Source organism: Dermacentor andersoni, chromosome 6 (assembly GCF_023375885.2).
Source record: "Dermacentor andersoni chromosome 6, qqDerAnde1_hic_scaffold, whole genome shotgun sequence".
Classification (NCBI taxonomy): Eukaryota; Metazoa; Arthropoda; class Arachnida; order Ixodida; family Ixodidae; genus Dermacentor; species Dermacentor andersoni.
The window spans coordinates 34,216,803-34,241,392 of NC_092819.1; the positions used below are offsets into that span (position 1 = coordinate 34,216,803).

At 45.3% G+C, this 24,590-nt stretch overlaps 1 protein-coding gene across 1 annotated transcript; it reads right to left on the reverse strand.

Annotated features, from left to right (window-relative positions):
- Window positions 1-10,393: 10,393 nt before the first annotated feature.
- Window positions 10,394-19,773, reverse strand: LOC126522079 (uncharacterized). The gene is made up of 6 exons (XM_050170863.3): window positions 19,178-19,773; window positions 16,923-17,035; window positions 13,801-13,893; window positions 12,328-12,363; window positions 12,146-12,211; window positions 10,394-10,489 (listed from the first exon to the last, which is right to left on the reverse strand). Exons 1-6 carry the CDS (start codon window positions 19,284-19,286, stop codon window positions 10,394-10,396), a joined length of 513 nt encoding a protein of 170 aa, XP_050026820.3. The 5' UTR covers window positions 19,287-19,773.
- Window positions 19,774-24,590: the final 4,817 nt, after the last annotated feature.

Sequence of the window (24,590 nt, forward strand, 5' to 3'; positions counted from 1 at the left end):
CAGATTAATTGCAACCACCAGTTTATTTAACATTAATTATTTACGTTAAAACATCTTAGTTTTAAGCAACGCCTAAATTTAAGTACATGAGCGTCCAACACGACTAGAAAAAAAAAAATTCCGCAGGCGGTAAAATACTTCCAAAGTGTCGAGGTTCTATAGTAACAAATACCATCGAGTCGTACCGTCGCTTTATTGTCTTTCTGCGTCGACTGTCGAAGCGGGGAGGAACGCTGTGGCTTCTTGGAAGACGTGTTACAGCTTTTCTGAACAGTCGCTCAGTCACGTCGCACCAAAAGAGTTGCCATCGAGCGAGTGCAACCATTCCGTTTGTCGAACCGACGACGTCGAGCGGTTCCCTTTCACATTCTCTTTTTCTGTTAGATCTGAGGTGGTTTCAATAGAGAAGGCCACTGGCGAAAGCCTTCAATGTGTATCAAGCGGTTAACAACCCGGCCAGAAAATAAGAAAAGAAAAAAAAGAGAAAGAAATGGAAAAGAAAGAAAAAACTCAAAATAAAGAAGCAATGATGAAATAAAGCTTGTAGTAGAAGTTTCGTTGGCAAAGCCGCGCGCGCGCTTTGAAATGATGAGCTATTGTGGCTGAAAAGAGTTGTTTCTGGCCGCACAGTATTGATAACATTTTGCCTATATCGTGGCTCGCGCATTGTGTCTGTAAGCGAGTGGTACAGTTAGGGACGTTGCCCTCCCGCAAGCAAGCAAGCAATCGAGCGAGCAAAGCAAACAAAAGCAAATCAACTGTAAAAATATATCTGCTCGGTCATTGTTGTCAACACTTGCTCTAACGGTCCCGAAACCCGTTTTCTGAATCAGAGGATCGATATCCGGAGCGGTGTTTTGTGAGGATTATTTTGCTCTGATTCTATTCGTTTCTTATCATCCGTCCCGTTGGGTGCCTGATACAGGCGATAGCGGGAGACACTATGGAGTTTCGGATTGCGAAGCTTCCGTAGTGAGCCACGCTTAGTCCGATCTCCCTTCCAATTAACTATTTCCTCAACAGGCCCTGAGCCATAATTTAGATATATTATGGTCTTTCCTAGAGCCAGCCGATCAATGGTGAAGGACAAATAAATTAGAAAATTAAAGTAAGCTGTTTACAGCGTATATGGCACTCGTATGAGATGGTCCAGGACAACGTAACGTGGTGCATATAGTAGTCCTTTCGCCTTTTTCGCGACGCTACATTCACGAAGCTAACTATCAAGGATAGCTTATATTTGTTGTATATGCACTGTGGCATGTTGGAACCGCGGCAGTGGGACGAAGCAAGCTTGCTCTGGCAGTGTTGTACTACTTCTGGTGGCTATTAGTGCTTACTATATATATATATATATATATATATATATATATATATATATATATATATATATATATATATATATAATTCCTGTTTTTTATTTCATTGTTCTTGCTCTTGCTTGAGCAACGAATGTGGCATGTTAAGGAAGTCAGCTGTACGGAAGCCTACCTTTACATTCTGCTACAAAGAATAAATAAAAAAAGATAACAGAAAAGATCCAAAAACGTTCACTTCTGTTCAAGAAGACCATGCGCACATATGAAATGGCTATATCGATGAATTATATATATTTCTCAGCGGGCGATGACTTAGGCGAGTATACTGAGCGAATTTACATGCCTCTTTTGTTCTGCAGCCGTGTCGCCTAAGTTCTCTCGCGATAAGATTTTATCTGTTAGCAATGGCTTGTGAATTTTTAAATTCTAATAGCTCACAGGGCTTTTTTGTTGAACAGTTTTGACATTGGCGAGGCTTCGCTTGCATAAAAATTTTCTTATTATTTTAACTTTCGAGTATGTAAGTTTTGCTATTTCAATATATTCTTTACACCTTTTTCTGTTCACCTCAGGTTAACGAAGTCCATAGCCTGATGAGAAACAGCAGAAAGAACGTGACTGTGGGAAGCCTTGTTAACCTCTAGACTTTATTCTCTTCTCTTTCATTATGGCATTACCAAAGTACTTCATATTTTAAAATAAGCCGGCATTTCGCCTCATTAGCTCTCTCCACGGTACACCGTGGTCTGAATGCTTAATTGCACTTAGTGCGTCCTACGTGTTTTGTAATTTGTCGTTGCTTTCTTTTATGTATGGCGGCTACATGTCGTGAGATAAGTTACAAACTTTTTTAATAACTTCTGGGTGTGACTGTGCATGCGTAATTCGGGATTGCGACAATTTCGTGCATCGATTGTGCTGATAACGCTGCTCCCCATGTGGCCGGATGACATCGACTTGCTAGGTTTTTGTCGTAGCAAATTTATGGGCGTTCGCAGTTATGCTTAATTCACGTTTGCAGGACAAGGCTCTTAGCCATGAGCGCGGAATTTCAACTTGATACTTTGATCGACTAATAGACTGGGTGCAAAGTGTCATGGCAACTCAGGGACCGTGACATACGCCACAACGGATTACTCCGTGTTACTTTTCACCGTCTGGGGTTATTTAAAGTGCAGTCACAGCTGGTTACATGATTGCGTTTCTCTTTCTTTTTTTTTTTGCATTCCTCCCATATCGCAATGTTGCCGGTGCGATGGGCAATCGAACCTGCTACCCCATGTTGATCTGCAGAAAGCTACATCTTTTGAGAGATAGCTTATTTGCTGCCGTTTAATAACTTTAGATGAACGGGAATTGAGACACAGCGGTGGTTTAAGGAGGTTAGCAGTCAAATAAAAATTTGGCGAAATAATTAATGCTAATGTCGCAGTAGTTGACATAATTCTCCTGCGACCCGAAAGAATACGTCACTTCTACGGTTCTTGATCAGGTGCCTGCACGTAATTAGGCAGCCGTTCCTACATTAGTATGCCAGATATCGAAGTGTTGAATAAAACAATAAACGTTAAGGACCCTTCACGAGTGCAATGAAGCGTTAAACGGAGCGAAAGTTTGACTCTTTGTTAATGTATAGACGAATACGTTAAAGGCTTCATGAAAAGACTTCATTCCATTATGCAAATGTTATTTTGCAAGGTGAAAACGTAGACCACAAGAGTACACCTATGGAATACGTATAACTTCAATCAAGTGGTCGAAGGGAATCCAAGGGTAAGAAAAAAAAATACAGAATTTGTTATCGTGGGCACCAACGGGAAATAGAACCTCCATCATCGAAAAGAACCGCCCCCCCCAGGCAGAACTTCGTAAATCAGCTTGCTTTGTTTAATTAAGTTGTTAGCGCCGATGGAAAGGCCTGACGAATGGGGGGATTGATTCCCTATAGGGAGGCAGGCGGCTCAAAAGGACCGGATCACGTGTGTTGCACATTTAACTCTTACGCGGATGCTTGCAACCTACTCCAGGCATCTGAAAATGCAATGCGTGAATTTGGCATGGATAACGTCGTGTAGCGCGTAAAGCAGATAACAGGTGCACATAACCGGCAGAATATAGTACTGGTATAGATTGTAAGGAAATGCAATTGCAGAAGCATGCCGCATTGTGTGAAATGTAGTGATAGAGTAAGCATTTCTCAGGTGTAGAGAACGGGCGCTTAGCTTGATGGTGCTGGTGATGCTGATGATGAAGAAGGATGCTGTTGAATCTGTAGCACCATCTGAATGTTTTTCAGGTGCTCGGGATAAGCAAAACGTGCAGGTTTAACAAGCGTGCGCCTTAGACGGTACAAAGGCAGGTAGATGCTAGACAAGCGCTAATCACGTGCTTGTCTTGTGTCTGTGACTTCTTTGGTGCCGTCAAAGCTGTACGCTTGTTAAGCCTATAAATATGCGCCAACTAGCCCGGCTGGAGCACGTTCTATTGGATAAACTAACATTAGTCATATGCGCTTTCAGTTTAATCGCGCCCTGAGCGTTAGAAGAAGACGCCGGCCTCCTCTGCGTAAACACGTGTAATAAACGAATCGCTGGACTTTCCTTCAGCCCTTTACCGCTATAGGGCTTGACTGATCGGCGTTCACTTTTGTCCTTGACAAACGACCTCCCCCATTCGCGTCTCGCTGGTCCCACCGTTCGCGCGCGACCTATGCGCTAAGATCCGACTGCGTTACAGCGTGGTTATAAATACAGCCTCGACTGTCGTCGTATACCCTGCGCAGGGCGTTTCTTCACTGTCGCGCGTTCATTGCCCACCGCACAATCGATCAAAGCAGCGAGTTGGGACATAAGCCTTCGAGGGTTGGTCTCCGCAGACCCGAATCTCAAAAAAAAAAAAAGAAAAAGAAAAAGCTCTACGCCTGAGCGATTGCGTTTGCGCCTGGCTCTCGTCATTGTCCGAGCCGAGGTCAACGGCATTCGACGACGATTGCCAACGCATTTATTCGCCACTACAGTGCGCTTCCTCGCGAGCGCATCACCCCCGGTTGTATCGTCCTTTCGAACAAAAACGCCGCCATAAATTAGCGCGCAGGCGCGGTGCCTCCTCGGTGGTTCTGAAAGCGCCGTGCCGGGCGCGTAGAATCGATCTAGAGTTCGTAAACCACAATCCGATTTCGCAGAGAGAACCGAGGTGAGGGGTTTGTGGAGAAGAGCGTAACCCCGAGAAATTAACGCCGAAGCGACAATACTATTCGGATAGTTTCAGATTCACTTCAGGAATACGAGTCACACAGTGCGGCGTTTACTGTCGGAAAACATAAGCTTTCCGCTGGAATATTGGCAACAGATTTCACCCGTCCGCGCTATTAGGAAACATACTTGGCAATGTTTAAGCGCAGTGACAGAACAGGACGAGCATAGTGTGGACTCACTCACTCACTCACTCACTCACTCACTCACTCACTCACTCACTCACTCACTCACTCACTCACTCACTCACTCACTCACTCACTCACTCACTCACTCACTCGCTCACTCCACTCACTCACTCACTCACTCACTCACTCACTCACTCACTCACTCACTCACTCACTCACTCACTCACTCACTCACTCACTCACTCACTCACTCACTCACTGCCGAAAGCGTGCTCTCTTATATGTTTTCTATCGTTTTGTTGCCTGACAAAGTACTCAACCCGCACGTACCCTTTCATTTGTGCAATACGCTTCGATCGCGGAAGAAATTACGCGCAGAAGAATCAGGAAAGAGCGCAGAGGAGACCCGACAGAGAAGCGTCATGTGCCGTCGCGTCTGATGTTCATTTCTGCCCCAGAGGCGCGACAAGCGCTGTCTTCGCGGAAACAATTAGTCGGGCCGACGCACATAATGGAAAAACCGACAGAACGACTTTTCTCTGCGAGTCTGAGAACCGCGAGCACTGGACAAGGCAGCGCTGCCCCCACGGTTGGGAGGCGGTCCCTCTTCCGATGACAGTGCGGTGCATGGCCCCGTGGCACGACTTCCTTTCTCGACTCGGCGTGCCGTTCCTAATCAGCGGGGTCATCCATCTTGGGCAGGGGCTAAATCTCGGTGAGAGCACCCGAGGATGCCGCCCTCTCCGCTGCCCGCTTTCCATTCTCATCTCGTCTGATAGGAGGCCACACGGCAGCCTTTTATGTAACCTCTTTGTTTATGTTTTTGGTTATGTGTGCTCGCAAATATTCGCTGCAAATTAAAAAAAAAAGGTGATAATATTTAACGCTTATATTTTGGAATAGGTGTGTTTCGAAGGTATACAGTTATGATTTCCCATACTATGTATGTGTTGCCGAAGCCGGTCGAATAACCAGGCCAAGTCAATCTGAATTAGTGAATTTTGTCGGTGCTCTTTGCCATCGTAGGTTGTACGTATGCGAAATAGAGTTCAATGTTCAAAAGGTAGCGTCAGCAATTCTACAGAGCGATCATGCAAGATGAAATTTGAATGCACGTATGTTGGGCAAAATTTCGAGAGGTACGCGCATGTAAGGGCTACAAGCCACTATCGTCAGCCTCATTTATATTCACTGCAGGGTGGAGGCTTCTCCCATCAGTTTTCAATTATAAGATGATTAGTATAAGGAGCATAATGACACCTAATTGTTTTTGTAGTAGGCAAACTATCTATAAAACTGTGGTGTGTAGTTCTCACGAGCCAGTGTAGTAAAGCAATAAGAAAGTGATAAAATAAATGTTACGTATTTACGTGAGTTGACTTTAAGTGTTAGTGTCGTTTCGTAATTTATGTTATTTTCACGGCTTTCTATTGTATGTAATTGGAATTGCCGGTGCCACTTAGAGACACCAATATCTCCTAAATATCATGCATAAAACAAAGATATCGCAATGTTTTAGGTTGTTGTTAAATTTTACAAGACTTCAGTAACTTGGCGGAAACAGCATCAAATCGCACATTCATATGGCGACACAAAGCAGTAACGAGAGGCGAGCACCACAGCTTGTTACCTCCGTTCTTCAAATCACTAGGACGCGCAAATTCTTACGAAACGATCTACGGACGGCCAGTTCAAGTGGGAAAGACGTCAACTAGCTCACTCTTCCGTATCAGGCCAAGCAAAATCGCCTTATTACTGGCAAAGTAGACACAGTTGGAAACAGCAATCGTGGCAATAGTTCCGAGGATGGTGAACTCTGTGCATGCACTTTGGAAGCCCCACAACAAGCAATACCATTTCGGACAAAGGCGAAATCGCGTACACCGCAATGCAGATGTTAAATAGTACTAAAAGGGGCGCACTCTAAATAAGGTATTCCTCCAGAGAACATAAAATGCTTGGCGTTTCTCTTGTGCAATTGAGAAATGTATGAACAAAAACAGCATTGCAGCCTAACGTATAAATGACGGTTCTGAAAGATGTATAGGAAACATACGCAAAAGAAAAGGCGAGTTCGTGGTTCCTCAACGCTGAAGCCTTCTGGACACATAGTCGTCGTCTTGCTCTGTATTAACGTGATAGCGGTAATGGCCCCGCGTTGCAGTAAATCCGGTGTCGGCGTCCGGCGTGGGCTGTCCTGTGAGCGGAAAGTGCCGTGTGTATTCTATACGGCACTAAAGTTCTATAACGCTCATACCTTGTCCTACCTTTCTTACGAAGTTACTTTTAGGAATCTTGAGAATGACAGCCCAGAAACAAATGTCATGAAACACCAACGGCGCGTGCCTTTTATGTTAATTCTAATCAGACTGAAATAGTAAAAGTGCGAAACAATAACAGAAGATCGGCCCACGCAAGCGGCCGCGTTTCTACCAAAAAAGCTCGCCTTCGTGCATAGCGTTCGCCGCCAGCGTTTCCCGGTAAACATTACGGTTACATAAGCTGCAGTTGCCGGGAAGCGTGAGAAGCGCAGTCGGGGATCTTTGAATGCTATGGCGTTCCACTATTAAAGGCAAAGCTTAAGCGCGTCCCCCAGATTTTTCACTGCATCGATATCAATAGCGTGTCAAATAAAATGTATACAGATCCCACCCGCTGTGGTAATCAATGAAAGCCAAGCTATGGCCAAGCTATCGTGAGCCAACAGGGCAAAGCGGCGCATTACACATTGAGACGTGCTGCAGATTTCAGTGACAAGTGCGTCCCTCAGCCCCCTTGGTTGACCTTGTAGATCAAGTGTAAATTTTATTGCGCAATAAAACGGTGTTGAATTACCAAGACACGAAGAGATCGACCTTGTAAGAGACGCGCCACGGTGCGCTGAGAGACGCAGATAGAACTTTATGGGATGCGTTCATCGCCGAACTTCGCTGCGCATCCTTAAAAGTGTTGCTATGCGACGCGGCTAATTAACGAGCTTAATCAACTCAAAGTGCTGGCTTTGAAATGACCTCTCCGAAATGACTCTGGTTGGCATGAGCAAGAAATGAGGTCGCCGTTGTTCCTTATGGCCTCATAACGATCACTTGAAGCAGTCGGTATGACCGAGATTAAACCTCCTCGGGTGCGACAAATGCATGGGTTCGTTTCCGCGTCAAAAGGTTCGAATGATCGCAGCGGCTCGTATATTTGGCCATAATCGAATATTAGAAGAACATGAATTCAAATATTAGAATCTAATATTACTTCGATTTCAAGCACAAGTAATCGTTTCGTATTCGACGTTTTAGTTACTTGGCAGCCCTTAATGATCTCAACCGTTTAGCGCTGGCGCTACGAAGTGCAGTGTACAATGCCCTACCGACATAGCGGCTAAAACCGAGGGAAGCTGAAAGACTATACTCGTTCATCTATGGAAAGGTCGCGAGGGGTCATGGTGAGACTGCGTTGACCGCGACGGAGCGCCTTGCCGAGCACCATGGCCCCGCTAGCCCCTTTCCGACTACGCCTCCGCGGCCCGGGCGCAGTTCTTAATCAGCGGGGGTCATCCATCTCGGGCCCAGGCGCCAAATCTCGGCGCTCGCACCAGTGGGGTCTCTGTTCCCGCGCCACTCGCGCGGCCAGCGGCTCCTCCCACGCCGTGGTCTGTTGAGCACGTGCCTCCCTGCTTTTATGGCACGAGCACGGTGGCACACAATTTGGGGAGCGCCTCTCGATCTATTCTCCCTCACGGTTGTGGACAGCTGAGTAGATGGCACTCCGGAGGGGGACCGTCCCAAGAACAACTCTTAGCAAGTAAGCAACCTATGAGTGATCATAAACACGGTTTGAGCTCCTTCCATCATTGAAGGACTTGTGCCTGAGAAATGCACTCCTGATACAGCGCTGTCGAAACCAATGGCCGCAGCTCAGGAAGAAGTCGAGTTTAGTAAGTCGTGCAATTCTCAGGACACACAACCCATGGTCTCTGGCAGCCTCTGTACAATTGATAACTCAGTGGTGGAGTATGACAGACGTAACGAGAAAAAGTTGGGATCGGCTCCCGTCCGCGGCGAGTTGTCTTTTCGTCCGCTTTCATTTCCATCATCCTCGTTATTTATACATTTAAATAGGATCAACCAGTTCATTTAGCCCATCTATCTACAGTTAATTTCCCTGGCTTCATCGTGAGCTGGCTTCATGAGGTCGTAACTAACGAAAATGTCAATCCTTTCGGTTCCCCTTATTTTTGTCTACTTCCTGAGGTAAACCTTAACACACGAGGGTTTATTGGCTAGTGGCTTGGCTCCTTGACACTTATAATTGAAGGTGTTGTTTTGCATCCACTGTCAAGGCCGTGATGGCGCTGACTAACACTCTAAAAGCTAGGTATAGTACACTTACAGAAATACTAAAAAAAAAATGGAAGAGGGAAGTGTTGCCGTATAACTCAAATGGTAAAGCGCCGCGGACGCTTAGTGCGGAGGTTGTGGCTCCTGCCGGCAGCAAGTTGTCTTTTATTCCGATTTAGTTTTCCATTTCTTTGTTAATTGTGCATTTCAATAACAACATAGCCGCAATTCATTTTCTTTGTGCTTTATCTTAATTTCTTTGTTTGTCGGCTTCATGTTGTGGCTTAATAGAGTAACAGAGGCGGGAAGAGGGGGAATGAAGCGCAGTCCCGGGGCAGCAGAATGCTGAGATTCTGAAATTAGCGCGAATACGGTGGGTTCCGTTGTTGTAGGGCAGTGGTAATTAGGAAGCTCGGGGGTAAGCATTCGTCCGGTATTGAAGTTAATAGGTTATAATTTTGATGAGTTTTGTTACGCACTTGTACGCTAAGAGGAAATAATATGTCCGGTGCATATAAATGATACCCCAAATGAAGCTCTAGACCCTTTATCGGAGCTCAACAAAATTTATGCAGCACTACTATGGGCGTTCGATAGCGATATTGACCGTGCAAAAAATCTGACATTTTTGTTGCACTGTGTCCGCCACGGTATCTCAGTATGGCGTCTTCTTGGCGAGCATGAGGCAGCGTTCCCCTCCTTCTCGTGTGCTCCGTCTTTTTGCGCTGAAGTTCAAAATGGTCAACCTATACCAACTTGCCTAGTTTTATGTTTTGCTAATGAGATGGTGTGTTTGTTTCGCCTTCATGGGCAGTTACATTTCGCTTACGAGCAACGCTTGCATAGTATGATCTTGGTAAGGTTTAAGAACTCCTCGCTCGAAACAGGGAGCCGGCATATCCTAATGCGGTGTCTCTCGCAACTTGCTTGGCGCAAGTAGAACGTTTAGCAAGGTGGCAGCATAAGGCAGCGAGCGGCACGGCAGACCGGATCAAATGACATCGTTCCCCGGAAGAGGCTGAGTACTGCAATGGGGAGTGCGTCGGCTCCTCCTGAAATTACTATAATCCGCGTATGCACTAACGTCGTGTGTATGTGCGTGATTACGAAACTGGGGCTCTGGAATCACTGTAGTCAGTCTTATACTTTAGCGCAACACGTGACTAATACTGCTCCCCACATGGCGAAGACAAAAAAAAAGAAAAAGAAATAGAGCGTTGAGTTGAGGCGTGTTAGTGAACACGCCTCACCTCGGTTTGTGAGCAGTTAGCGAACATCGCGTCTCGCGGTCCCTCGATGTCCTTGCGCACGAAAAATAATTTTCAACCCCAAAGTAGCGGTGATAAACGAAGTTCATTTCCTGTTCATCCAAGGGTCATCGAGAATCGCCTTGCGAAAGCAACCATGTCGTCGAGTGTCTCCAATGGCAAGTCTATTGCTCCTGTCTGATTAAGGCACGCCTGCACAGAGAAGTGGACAATCACAATTACGTTCACGAAGGAGGACAACACAGCCTGCGAGTGCATAAGATTCACTTAGCAGTGCACCGATGTGTTCACCTGATGATCTACGTCTAGTGCCGGTATAAGACATTTGCCCAGAGTGGCAATGATCTGCATAAAAGTATAAGTCCGTGTAAGCAACTGGCGCTTGAACACAAAATTTTGTATTCAAAATTTCACTTGCACCTATTTGACGTTTTTTTTTTTTCTGTGGGCGTAAAAACGCTCGAATCTATGAAAACCGTGCCATTAAGTGCGGACTGTCACATCTCACACTGGGTCCAATTAAAAGGGAAACTTACCATCTACCGGAAAGCAGCGCGAAGCATGCAAAAGAAACCCATGCGAATTTCCCAGAAAGAAAGCTTCGTAGAATTTGTAAAAAAATTCCGCCTCACCCGGGTATCAAACTGCCCCCTACCACATTGCTTGCAAAATGCATCCAGGGATAGAAGGTCGAGAGCGAATTAATTGAGAACTTGATGCGCCGAAATATTGAAACATCTGGACAGTATATTTTGGCGGATGCCAACTTTTCTATTCTCAAACCTTCCTCCTTTCATTCATTCATTACCTTTCGAAATAAGATCATCACACACCGTTCATACATTCTCCACGCGCACTAAGAAATACTTCATTCAGGAATTAACCGACTCATCTTAATTTCTTAATTAACTATCAATATGTATGTCATTTTGCTGTATACCTTTTGTTTTTGTAGAAGTAATTAATATTGATAATGAAACAAGTTTGGTCTCTCATAACGGGTTGACCATTTCTGTTAGTATTTGTTATTCTGCTGCTGCACACGCTTTCAATTATTTTTCATGTTTAGCTGTTTCATGTTTTCATAATTAGTTTTACCAATAACTTATGTGTCCAATTTCTTGTTATATATAATCAACTTGCCTGATTATTCTTATTGTTCACATGACCGTACTTCTTTGCTGTTTTGTATAATAACCTTATTTATGCAATCATAGGAGGCCCCCTGGTAGTTTTTTTCTTTCCTTTTGGGACTATGGTCCCATAGTCCCATGGGAACTATGGGACCTTTTGAATTGGGTTCGAAACCAACCGACAGACAATCTTGGGTCGTTGGCTATGTGGCACTCGGTATGTGTCGCTCTGCAATGAACCTCTTTGACGCCAACCTAGATCACTGCGTATGTGCCACTGGGTGTGTGTGTCACTAATAGGTGACGCTCTTCAATGACAAAAATAATAATAATAATCCTATAAGATTTCTCCGGGGCTGGGGAGAAATTGAACCGGCGTTGTATATTATAGACAATCTTGTCCGCGTATATGTTCACCCTCGCCGAATATATATTCACAGCGCCGCCGCTAGATGTCACAGCATGCCCGGAGATAAAACGCGAGAGAAGGAGTCTCGCTATACATACACCCCTCGTACACGACGCATTGCGACAATGGCATTACGCGGTTTGTCGCTACGTTGCTTCAATGCGAATCGCACAAATGTCGGTATTCATCGTGAGATGGGTCCTGCCGAAAATTTTTAGACCGTTTTAGCACGCTTCAAGAGAACATCCGGAAATGGCAATTGTATTTTCCGAGAACGCGTGCTTTGCAAAAGGTACGTGTACTTGCCAATGCCTCGTGCACCGCGTTCATGAGTCTGTCGGTGTCTCCGAGCACTGTGTAGAACTGCGAGCTCTGCAGAGACCATCCACGTACGTCAACGTCCGTAAGCAAGTTAGGGAGCTGCATGCGTTCTCTCACCGTCCACTCATTTTCAATCTTTCGTGCGCTTTGATACGCACGTCACCTACCTTGTTTTGGGTGATCTTCATTCCGCACTCGAGAACCTACAGGAACGTGAAACGCTGGTTAGGCAGAAACATACGAGGCTAGGCAGACATTACGCGATATTTGCAGATATTCTCAGTTAGGGAGTAATAAATAACAGAAATTAGGAAAGACCGGGCTCTTTTATCGGTACAATTTTAACGAAAGTCTCGAAACGCCAAACACGTGCTTACCGTATCAGTTTTGTCGACACCATATTGGAACTCGTCTGGTAGTCTTACATTAGATGTCAATAAATAGCCTTTTGTTTTTAAGAGGAAGCTTTAGCTCGGGGACTCCTACCTGTATACAGGGGAACCGAGAAATAATTTTTCTCGGCAACTACTGCACGAAATTTGATTAGGCTTGTTTTATGTATTAGAAAAAGTTAAAATATAATTGCTATAACAAGCATATTCTATTGATGCTGGCGATATTTTTAATAAAATATATTTAAAATTGGGAAATAAGAAAAATGAAAGACGATACTATCAAGTTTACAACTTTGCAACTCCGCAATGACAAACAATATATAGCAGTTTTGTAAACTGCACCTAACAATGCTTCTAAAGCGGACAAAATTGATATACTTATTCTCTCTGAAATATACCGCTAACTCACTAAGTAGTATTTTGCGAAGGCTTTCCAGGCATTGTAACTATGTCACGTAAGCCATAAACTTATATATAAAAATTTACACCCTTAGATGCTCTAGCGAATGCAGTTTACAAAACTGCAATATCTGTTTTCGGCGCAGAGTTTCGATTTTCTAAACTTCGTGCGTTTATATTTTTTTCGATTTTGCCAATTATTGGGAAATAAAAAAAATTGCAGGTCCTAAATCAATTTTTCTTGATCTTACCAATTAAAAGAAAAGCTTACGAAAGCTTTCGGGCCTCAAAGGCCTCAAAGAGCCAGGTACAGCCAAAGAGCACCATGCCAGTTGGTATGTGTACTTAGACCACAGCTCCCGCGTAACAATTAATTTTGTTCGCACCTGTACCTCTTTTGCTATAGACAGTTGAAAATAGAGTGCTGTAAGGTGGTGGCGTAAGGATCAAGGTGGTGGGCTGTAGCAACGGGCGGGTTTAGCCTAGCGATCAATGCCGGCTATTTCTGCGCCAGGAACGTACTCCGTCACAGGGTGTGGCGTCACTGCTCGTGAAGTGTATTTTCTAATATGAGAAGTCTTCTACCTTTCCTGTTATAAGCCCAACACTAAAAAAAGATAATGCAAGGAAAAGCAAAGAAACATGCCCAGCGAATAAATCAGTTAAAAAGGAGAAACAACGGCATTTGGACATCTATGATCATAAGTACGGTCTCCTTCCCAATCTCGAAAAGCTAAAATGCACTGCCACCATTGCATTACCGTTGCATCGCAGAACGCGTATAATACGTATGAAGGGTGTCACCCTTTTTATGGCATATCTGCAGTAGAAACGGCCGATCCTTACCATTTGATGAGGCTTCTGATGGGCACCTTCCTTTATCTTCTCGTTTGCTTCACCAATGCAGCTGTTGTATGCGGCGCAGACAAGCGACACCCTCTAAGTGATTTAAGAATGAGATCAAAGCCAAATGACGCTAACATTAGAGATTGAGCACTTTGTTACACTTACCTGCCCATGTTAGGATCAGGCAGCAACGGGCGGGTTTAGCCTGGTGGGCTTATAACAGGAAAGGTAGAAGACTTCTCATATTAGAAAATACACTTCACGAGCAGTGACACCACACGTTGTGACGGAGTACGTTCCTGGCGCAGAAATAGCCAGCCTTGATCGCCAGGCTAAACCCACCCGTTGCTGCAGCACCCTTTATTGATAGCACATCTGGGTGATCGTTTTCACTGAATAGTTTTCACAACTTTTCAACACTTTTTATTAATGCGTTAGCATTAATAAAGAATAACACAAATTTGGCAGCACAGCACACGTTGGAGCAATGGGAGGCGCGACTGTCTAGCTATGACGTGGCCGACCAGCAATCGCTGATCGGCCAGGTTGGACGGGCGGCTAAGGCCAGTGGGGCGCTCGACTAGAGCTCCCCCATGAGAATAATCTATTTTTATCATTGAATAAAAGTTTCTCCTCTCTCCGTCTCCTTCTCTCTCCGGAACAACACTTTGCACTGTCATGAACGTGATTTGAATCACGGATCCAGAACCTCAAAGAGTTGCGACGTAATGCTAAGCCATGATTATCGCATTAACGCTAAATCGCTACTAATTATATTTATTATTTATGAGAAGTATTCGAAGGAAATATTTAAGAGAAAACAATAGCAGGCAGGGGTAACTTACGTAAAGCCCCTCGCAACAGGTTCCATTATTTCTACCTGAAAAACTGGCGTACAATCTTGGAGACCATATGAAAAAGGCCAGCCGAGAAAAGGAAAGAGAATTTGAAAGGCCTACATTCTTTCCACGCTCTGAAACGTAAATAGCAAATACGCTGCTGTCTTTTAGACTTGTTTCACGTTTTAGTGTTTCAGGGAGAGTAAAAAAATTCGGTAAGAAAGTCAATGCGATGATGTCGGAGTCCGACAACATCAGAAATGTCTTAAAAGGGATAGAGGACGATGGGCTTTGAACACGCTACTGGCCAAGAATCCTCAGTCCGTGACAGACTTCATCATTCTATGCCCAAGCTACGAGGAGCTACGCAGGCAGCGCTCGTTGACACGTCGCCCTTCCTCGCGCGACGACCTCATTGCTGGTTTGGCTACTATCTCCAACCAGTCGGCGTTGCTTGTTGGAATGAAAGCGTTCGTTCCGACTTCGTTCGTTCGTTCGTTCAGTTGGACGCCAGCTCTCCTTGATATCCTTCGGTCAGCCGCCGCATCTCTAACAGCCTGCATCGAATTCTATTTCTCCGCTAAGTCGCGCGATAAATGAATAAATAATAGAGCTTCAACAACGTTCGAACTGTAAAGACGCGGAACCAGAAAAGCACGATGATACAATATTTAGATAGGAACGAACGTGCAAAGTTTGGAAGGCTTAGGTACAGACGAACATGTTGGTTTCATGTTGGTGAAATAAGCCTCCATTAATTTCCGCGCCAAGGAATGTTTGCTTTTCCCAAGAAGGCGGATTTGGAAAGGACCTGGATCACACGTTCAGGGGTCGCAGTGCATATATGTAAATGTGCATTAATCTTATTCTTGACAGACCACTCGTGTTCCTTTGCCCTATCGTTGATGCAACGGCCTGTCTGGCCGATATATACTCTGCCGCAATCAAGTATAATTTCGTACACCATACCGACCGCACAAGTCACATACGGCCTTGTATTATTTTTTACCACAAAGGGTCAACTTATGCGGGTCAACTTATGCGTGGGCACACGGCCAGCAAGCTTCTGGGGAGCCGAAAAAACAACAGGTTTTTTCGTACCTACCGGCCACTGTCTTTAAATTGTGGGTCACTTTTTGCATCTACGGGACAACCTGTGAGATTTATTCCACTAGCGGCTTGGTTTTCCGCTTACCCTTCATTTTTTTGAAGGAGAGTTTCCGCTACTGCAACCGTAATAGAACTAAGGTATCCGGCTGAACGTAGCCGTGCAACCTGACAGTCAAAGATTTCCTGCATTTTGCGAGAACAAGACATCATCAACGCCGCCTCGAGACACATGGAGGCTATTGCCCTTTCAACAAGTTTAGTATGCGCCGAGTCGAAGGGTAAGAGCTCTTTGCGTGAGCTCGGACAGTATACGCCCAACAAATATGCCGTTCAGAAAAGAATAGACTTAAATATAAAAACTGCAGTTTGGCATGTAAAGGAAGCTCATGCGTAAAGAAAAGCCATTTACCATGTCGTCCAAATAGCGCTAAAGGTCATTCCAATTTATTAGTGGTCGTTGCAGAAAGGTTAAATTTTAATATCACCAAAAGATCTTCCACATACCCAAAACCTTTCTGCACTTTTGCACCGTCAAAGGTAAAAGCCAAGTCTTGGTCAATAGCAGATAAAAGTATGGTGCATAAAAGTGCCGCGACACAGGAACCGATGCAGATACCTTTACATTGAATGCACACACGATCATGTGAAACAAGAATCGAAGGAATATAAAATTCAAACAAAGTTATAAAGTTATCAACAGATATTCTTGCACCCATCTCAAAGGCGAGAACACCATCCTGTTCGATGCAGGCCTGAAATATCGGAAACAGTTATGCAGGTGGGACTGAGTAAAACAAATCTTCGATATACACTGAGCAGGCAGACCCACCGTAGTCCAGGTTTTGCAGACACGGTGGAACATCTGCTGAATTATTGGCAATAAACGGGTCACCTACATCCAGTGCACTAAATGCTTTAGTAAATAACCGCTAACGTTTTGCTGTCAGCACTCACGCTTACTAAAGGTGCACCTAAATGGCATATCTGGATTGTGTGTTTGTCTGGACAGTAAAAAACACTGACCAGGAGGTGCGATTAGAAGCATTAACAGCTTTTGGTAATTTCTCGAGATGCAACTTTTACATAGCGCTATGGCCTTCGCCTTTACCTTATTTATGTGGCCCTTTATGAAATTCTTGGTGATTGCGTGTGGGGGAAAAAAATGTACTGTACCTGGCCAAAGTCCTTCTTGGGCGTGAGCGACGCCATTTTTGCAAGTTCTTTACTGCAGTCTTTCATCACTTTCCCGAAGTTGGCCCTTGCTTCTAGCACACGCTTTCCTGATACTGCAACATAAGGTGTGGAACGCCATGTTTCACAATAAGAAAAGAAATCATTTTAGGGACTACGAAATATTTAGTATTTATAATCGTCGAGGTAATTTTTGCTCGTAGATGTTATTTCTGACAGAAAAAAAAGAAAGAAAAAAAGGTTCAAGCCAGGAGAGCGAGAGAGAGATATCAAGGAGTGGAAAGGCAGGGAGGTCAACCAGACGAGCGTCCGGTTTGCTACCCTACACTGGGGGAAGGGAAAGGGGGAACAGAAAGAGGAAAGCAGGATAGAGGGAGCACTGTCTGTGCACGAAGCAAAGCGCCTGGAAATCAGTCAAGTCAAAGCAAGTGCTCCGTCGATACGTTAGGCTGCCGTCATTCTGCTGCCTGAAGCTAATCTTGGTGCTTCATAGCTGGTGATGCACGTTGAAGTCACCAGTGAAGACCAAGGAGCCGGTGGGCGTCAGCAGTACGTTGCAGTGCGTGACAGTATATTTTTTATGCTAAACCCCAGCCGTTCTGACTTCAGTGCGAATATAATGACGACAAGCTGATGACAAGCCAGGAGTCGCACAGCAGCTCAGCGCCCCTGACGCATTACGATTAACAGAGTCGCAGCATTGGTCATTCTGCGGGTTGGCTGATTGATTCGTGGCGTTTGAAGTTCCAAAGCGACACTGAGCTGTGGGCTATGAGAGAGACCGCAGTGAAAGGCTCCAGATTAATTTTGGCCACCTGGGGCTTGTTGGCATGTACGTAAATGCGTGTGCACGAGCGTTGCATTTCGCTCCCATCTACATGTGACCGCTTCTACTGGCAATCGAACCCGCAACCTCGTGCTCAGCAGCGGAATGCCATAGTGTTGCTGTTTCCTTTTCCAGCGTATGTGCACTGACAATTAAAGGGTCACTAGCAGTAATGTGGACTGAATATTACCGGCTGAACATATCGCTAACATATCGTGGAATCGTCCGGCTCAGGCCAGGCCTCGATTGGAACAAACGAGCGAACGTATAGTTTCAAAGTAGGAAGCAGGCTACATAATTAGACTCCTCTTAGTTGATTCGGGAACGTTACGGAAGTTTGACGCGGGCATGAGTGACGTCCAGGTCTAACGGTGTCTACGGCATGGTATACATCTGGGACGAGAATGCGTACAATAGAACCTCGTTATAACGAATTCGCATATAGTGAGCTATCTGTTATAGCGAAAAGACTGCGCCGGCCCTGATTACACTCCTCTAGGCGTCCATGAATTTATTTCACTGATATAGTAAAGACGGCTATAGCGATGATAAGGTACACACGTGTCAAGCACAGTTCACGCTCTCATGTCAGTCATAATTTTCTCTACGAGCTTTTTTATCTCGTGTTCTTATTTGAGAATTGTTCATGTACTGCTCATAGCATCAAACTTCCGCAACGTTCCCGAATCAACTAAGTGGAATCTAAATATGTAGCTTGCTTCCTACGTTAAAAGTATACGCCCACTCGTTTGTTCCAATCGAGGCGCCTGACCTGAGACAGACGATTCCACGATGCACATGGCCTTTCTGTGCTCGATCCCGCTTCCCATGTGAAGCGTTTCCTCTTCTGGGCTCTTGTTTGTGTTGTGTGTATGTCTTACCTTTACAGCGTTGTATTCTAAGCGATGAAATGGATATGCAAAATAAAGCAAAATGAACTACTTCACTATATCCAAAACGATGCGAATAATTGTACCGCTCAAGAAGCAATCAGAAATGATTAAAAATAAGAAGGGGCACAGAAAACTACGACTTCCTGATGATAACGGAGCATAAACGTTCATCACATTCACCATGGTTTCAGCACACTGTTTAGCAACTGCGACAATTCGTGCATGCACTGACTGATTTGAATTCTTATCAGAGCGTTCACCGCGCTTTCCTCTCAGGGAAACTTGGTCAGCATTCATACGTGTAATGATAGCAGCCTGCAAATGTACGTTTCAGTAATGACAAAATTCGCACTCTTCCGAAGGAGAATCAACCTCTGGGAGTATTTTATTTTTTATCATAGTTACTGAAAGGATGAATAGTGAGCTACGGCTGTAGCGAAGATACTGATATAATAATTATTTTTTCCCGGTGCCGATGATTTCACTCTAACGAGGTTCTACTGTATTTGGAGACTCACAGATACTGAGCTGCTTGCAGCTTGTGGCACTCGTGATCATGCACAGGACGAGGCAGGACAGTAGGGTCCAGCGCGCCTCCAAATATGCGACTGACTTTTGGCGCTCCATTGTTCAAGCACTGCGACGTCGAAAGGAAGAGCCGAGTTGTCTTACTGCTACGTGGCCTGTTCACGCCTTGGCTGCGCATACATTGCTGCTGATACGGCTTGAATCGCTCGAAGATTTGAAGCACGCGCTGTCAGCGGAGGGTATAATTGATTCCCTAGGGCCGAGGCCACTTGCATTCCCCCTCGCTAGGCGCATTGCGTGAACACAGCTGATGGCCAACAAAGATGAATGTCTTAACGACGACCGGTGAGTCTGTAGACTTTCGTGCCAGCTGTGATGATAGGAGGAAAAAAGAGAACTCACTGACAGAAGCGAGGACCATGCCTCGTGTAGCGGTATGCTTTGTGAATTCAGGGAGCCTGGGATAAGCGAGAATAGCAGCTTGGGCTTGTTGGTTTTCCGTCCTGGTGTTAACAGCGCAAGAAACGTAGACTGGACGCGAGACGACACCACAAGCGCGTCTTCTCGTCTCGTGTCCCGTCTACGTTTTTTTGCGCTGTTAACACCAGGATGGGATAAGCTGTAATCTTTCAGGACCTGCTACTAGGGCTCGTGTTCCCGGTCAAACAATGTCGGGCATGCTTTCAATTTTGTATGACGTCATGCCCTGCGGGACGTCTAACTGAGGCGTCTAACGGAGCGGTAACATATGCCACGAAACTTTTTCACTCGCTCAGATGATTATGATGGTGGTGGTGATGATGATGATATCTAATGGCATCATCATTGAACGGGGCGGCGACATTTGGTCACCTAGCCTGCTTGAGCTAACCGGGTTTTACATGTGAGAGAAAATGGGGTTCTGGCAAATAAAACCTCAGAATTTATTTTGTTTAATTTTAGGTAGTTAATTATTGCAATTGGTTTAATTAATAAATTGATTTCATGGATTTTCTTTTGCGAGTGCTGTCTGCCTGGGCAGTTAGTTCTTCTGCAGTGATGCAATTCACGAGACTTTTGTAGGTTTAAGAAAGTGTTTGAAGCAAAGAACACAAACAAAAACAGACAAACTATGTCTAGTATGTTTAGCACGTCTAGTATAAGTGGAGCTGGGGCGTGCAATAGCTAACCGTATTTTTCTGACTACAATTATCTGCAGAATAGCAACCCCCTGGTTTTCTTTTCCCTCAAACATATCCCTCAAACACCATACAAAACACTATACGATACGAAAGACGCACAGTTTCGTTTTAGTTATCAGCCCGCTTGCGGAAAGGCAAATGCTCTGATAACTTACACTATATCTGCCTCAGCCCCTGCACGCGAGAAGCCCTCAATAGAATATGCACGCTCTAACTGAGCCCTTAAGGAAATAAATGTTTGAGAAGGGCGCAGAGGTTAGCGGTTTCGGCAGTGATGACATAGCGAGCGGCGACTGCAAGTATAGCGATAACAATGGACCCGCGATTTCGAAGCTTGTGGGCCGAAGTCTGTTCAGGTGAAAGCACCACGACAAGGGCCTTCCTGTTGGTACGCCCGCCAACTTGCATCTGGCGAAGGCAAAAAAGGTTGAGATAGTGAGAGAGAGAGGATCATCCCCCCCGTCTGTCCTTTAGTGACAAAAGACTGCTTTATTTGTTTGCTTTTCTGGCATTCCCGGCATTGTTCCTAATCTCGCGAACTCATGCGCCCTCACACGCCAGCCGAGTTTGCATTGTGCGAGGCCAAGCATCTGCCCCTCGCAAGGCTCTGCCACAGCGGGCTCGGCCCAAGGATTCTTTGTGGCTCAGCGGGCGAGAGCAAGGGGGGGCGTGCACCGAGAACAAAAGGCTGCAATCACCCCTCTCCGCTTCTCTTTAAATTTTCGACTGTTCAATTCTGCCTCGCAAGGTCATTAGGCTGAGCCCGCCGGCTTCATTAACCCTAAGCTGAAAGGGCGGAAGTACCCGATCCTATGCGCGTTAGCGCAGCCTCGCCCCCCGTTGGTCTATAGCCAAGTTGGGCGCATTCTTCTGCGTCTCCCATGTTTGCTGTTTTTGCGTTCACTCGGTCAATATGGGGAATGGAGACGCTGCTGAATTATTGGAATTTAGAACAGTCCGCCGAACATGCTTTAGTTAGTTTATTAGAAGCTGGGTGGCCGGAACGCTCCTTGCGCGTAGCTCGTAGATAAGCGTATTCCAACGAGTGTAGGAGTTAAGCGTAATTCATTTTGTAAGATACTAGTATTTCCGGAGAATAGCCGTTTTGTAGGTATATAAGCCGGCGCTAGCTATGGCTGGTAGTTGGGCACTGGAGTTCCCACACCACTTTATAAGTTGTTACCTTAAATTGCGCGCTGTTACTTTTCTGCCCAGATAAAACCACCGTATAGACTCTTATTTTAACAGTCGAGCTTAAACCTGTTGTTGGTTGTGCCAGAGCTCGTAGTTCTGGTTCGGCTCAAGCGCTATGAGGGCTTTGTTACCGAATAAACGCAGTTCTCACGATGACGCAGCGTACTTCACAAGTCATAGAAAGACAGAAACTGACTAAAAGAAAAAAAAAACAGTGGCCCGGATGCTTTTTGGCTAGCCAAACTGTAAACGCGACACCACGAGAACTTATGAAATGATGTGAACTTTTCTGTAACAACCTTGTGGCTGTGGTGAGAAGCCTAACTGCTGCTACCGCATATCGTGAAACCACGAACCGAGTAAGACGCTCAGATAAATGCTGATAAGGAAGGAATATAATCTTATGAATGATGCTCGCGGTCGATAAGGCACCAAATAGGCGCCGCTATTACTACTTGATAAGCTGCGGCCAAAGCACTTTGCTGGATCAGCTCTGGGAGTATCTGATGGTTTGTTTACGCATGATACTTCTGCGTTGATATTTCTTAAACGATTAAACATATATTTTAAAATTTTAGATGAAGAAACATGCAAATGTAAGGTATGCTTTAGAGCCGGCTAACACAATATCCAAACTTCGTTACTCAAGCAACAATAAGCAAAGAAAGGGCAAGAAAATATCAACAAGCACTATATAGACACAAACACGTCAAAAGCACACAATGAGTGTCTCTATACGGTGCCCGAGCTACCACGTAGCTCAGAAGCCCAACTATTTTTATTTTCATTTCTTACGTCCACTGTTCTTCTTTCATCCATTGTGACAACTTGCTCCTGAGCTTCGTTTAAAAAAAGTAGACTTAAAAAACGTTTGACGTAGTAGTTCTGCGGAAACCCGCAAGGTGGAGAGAAGTGGATGTCTGATTTTTCCTTTTTTCCTTAAAAAAACGTTGTTTAAGAAAGCCTGTCACATTCAGCATTCCCGCGGCAAGCAATTCGCGTGCGCGCAAGTAGTCCCCCACGATCGTCTCGAACCGAGAATCGCAGCTGTGATGCACGCGTGGCACGCCTCTATATAATCAAGCTACGATCACGTATTGTATACCATTTTCCTCACTTGTATAATAAGGCTTCGCCTTTCATGGGATGGATGGATGTTATGAGCGTCCTCTTTGGAACGGGGCGGTGGGTGGCGCCACCAAGCTCTTGCTATTATACTGCCTAATGTGCTACCTAGGTTAAAGAAAAAAAGAACACTATGACCCCACCCCCCCCCCCCCACACACACACACACAACCAAATTTTCTGATCCCCTATTGCGAACTTTGCTTTTGCACGTCTCCGTTTGTTGTCGTTTCCATACTTTTCTCCCACCAATCCTCCTATCGCCAATAGTTTCTTCCTTGGGCGCCCTCTGGCAGCCCGCTATTGCCCACGAGTCACCGCGGTCGCCATCACCGGTGTGTTGCGGGGATGCCTCGGGTCGCCGACGGCGCGGGGTTCCGCCGCCGCGTGACTTGGGCGCCCGTGGGCGAGATTTACGACCGTCGACCGACGGCGGCAGCCACGGTGTGCCTATTAGCCGTCGGCGCCCCTTTTCTGCATGAACACCCCAAGGCAAATACGAACGATTAGACACGCTAAAAAAAAAGAAGAAGAAGAAGGGGGGGGGGGGGCGCTCCTCCCTGCCAGTAAACATCGACGAAGAAAGCGACTAGGATGGAAAGAACTGCCTCGGTGGTTCTAAGATTTGCGGTAGATTCCTGGAGGAAAATTGTCTGTGTTGTTTGCTAAACTTCTTTCTTTTGATGAAATGAGTTAGCGCGATGCTGATTCTGGACGAGGAATGCTACCTCAGCTGCTACTCGTAAGCGTATAATTATGTGCAGCAAGTAAAAAATGCCTCGCCTCCCCCAACACACATTCATTTTTTTCCTCTCTACCTGTGCCAGAATCAATAAACTCAATGTTAAATTATAGCATTTACGTTCCAGTGACGGACTGGCAATGAGAGATGTCGCAGCGGAAGGTGGGGGAGGGGGGAGGCTTCGACTTAATTACGACGACCTGAGGCTAAAACAACAACGACGACGACGACGACGACTGAAGAAACGCAGGTTATTTACATGAGCAAAGCAACGTTAGGCTAAAATACAACCATAATGATGCACAGTCATCGCTGAATAGGAAAGTGCGCTTTGTTATCAGTTGAGCAGCTGTGGTTAGCATATTTCGGACGACAGGACCGCGAGGTCGCAATCTTTACTTGCAGTTCGTTCGATGATAACGCAGTGCGTCTTCTTCATCGGTAATTCATCAATTTTTCTCTCCCCATGCCCTCTTGCTAATATTTTTTCATTGTTAAGTGTGCATACCTAGATGTGCGCACATTGTGCAGCTGTACAGGCTTCTCGCAGGCTTGCAACGACGCGACGAGTAGCACAATGTATGACCCTCGGGCTCCTCTTTCTTCCCGAAGGGTTTCGGTAATTAACCGGAATCCACCCGATGCGGTAATAAATCGTTGATTTCCTCCATAAATACCTAATTTATGTGGAAATGTGTTAAACGACGTAGTGAAAGCATTTCGTTATCGGGGTGTAAACATGCTGCATAGGCGCGATTATACCTTTAGAATGGCAATTAGGAGGGCGAAGGCACGCGCTGCCCGTGTTTCAGTTACTATTCTTATCTTCTGCGGGTTCATACGAACGCGCTTATTGCACCATGCAGTGAGCTGTGGCCGATGAAAAAAATAAAGAAAAAAGCAGTGGTGCGACAATACATTTAAAACGCACGTAATATTGTGAACTGTCCGCACATTTCCTTCTTGTTTTATGAGCACTTCTCAAGTTGAAGTGTTAAGCGTATAACGCTAGGACCTCAGTAACTTAGCTAGTAATGTATGAAAACATACCCTTCCCCCTCCCCCACCACAAAAAACTGAAAAGTTGTTCTTTTACGAGAATTAGTTAGGAATCACTTCTTCGAAAAAGCAGAAGTCCCCAACACGTGAAGGGTACTGCTC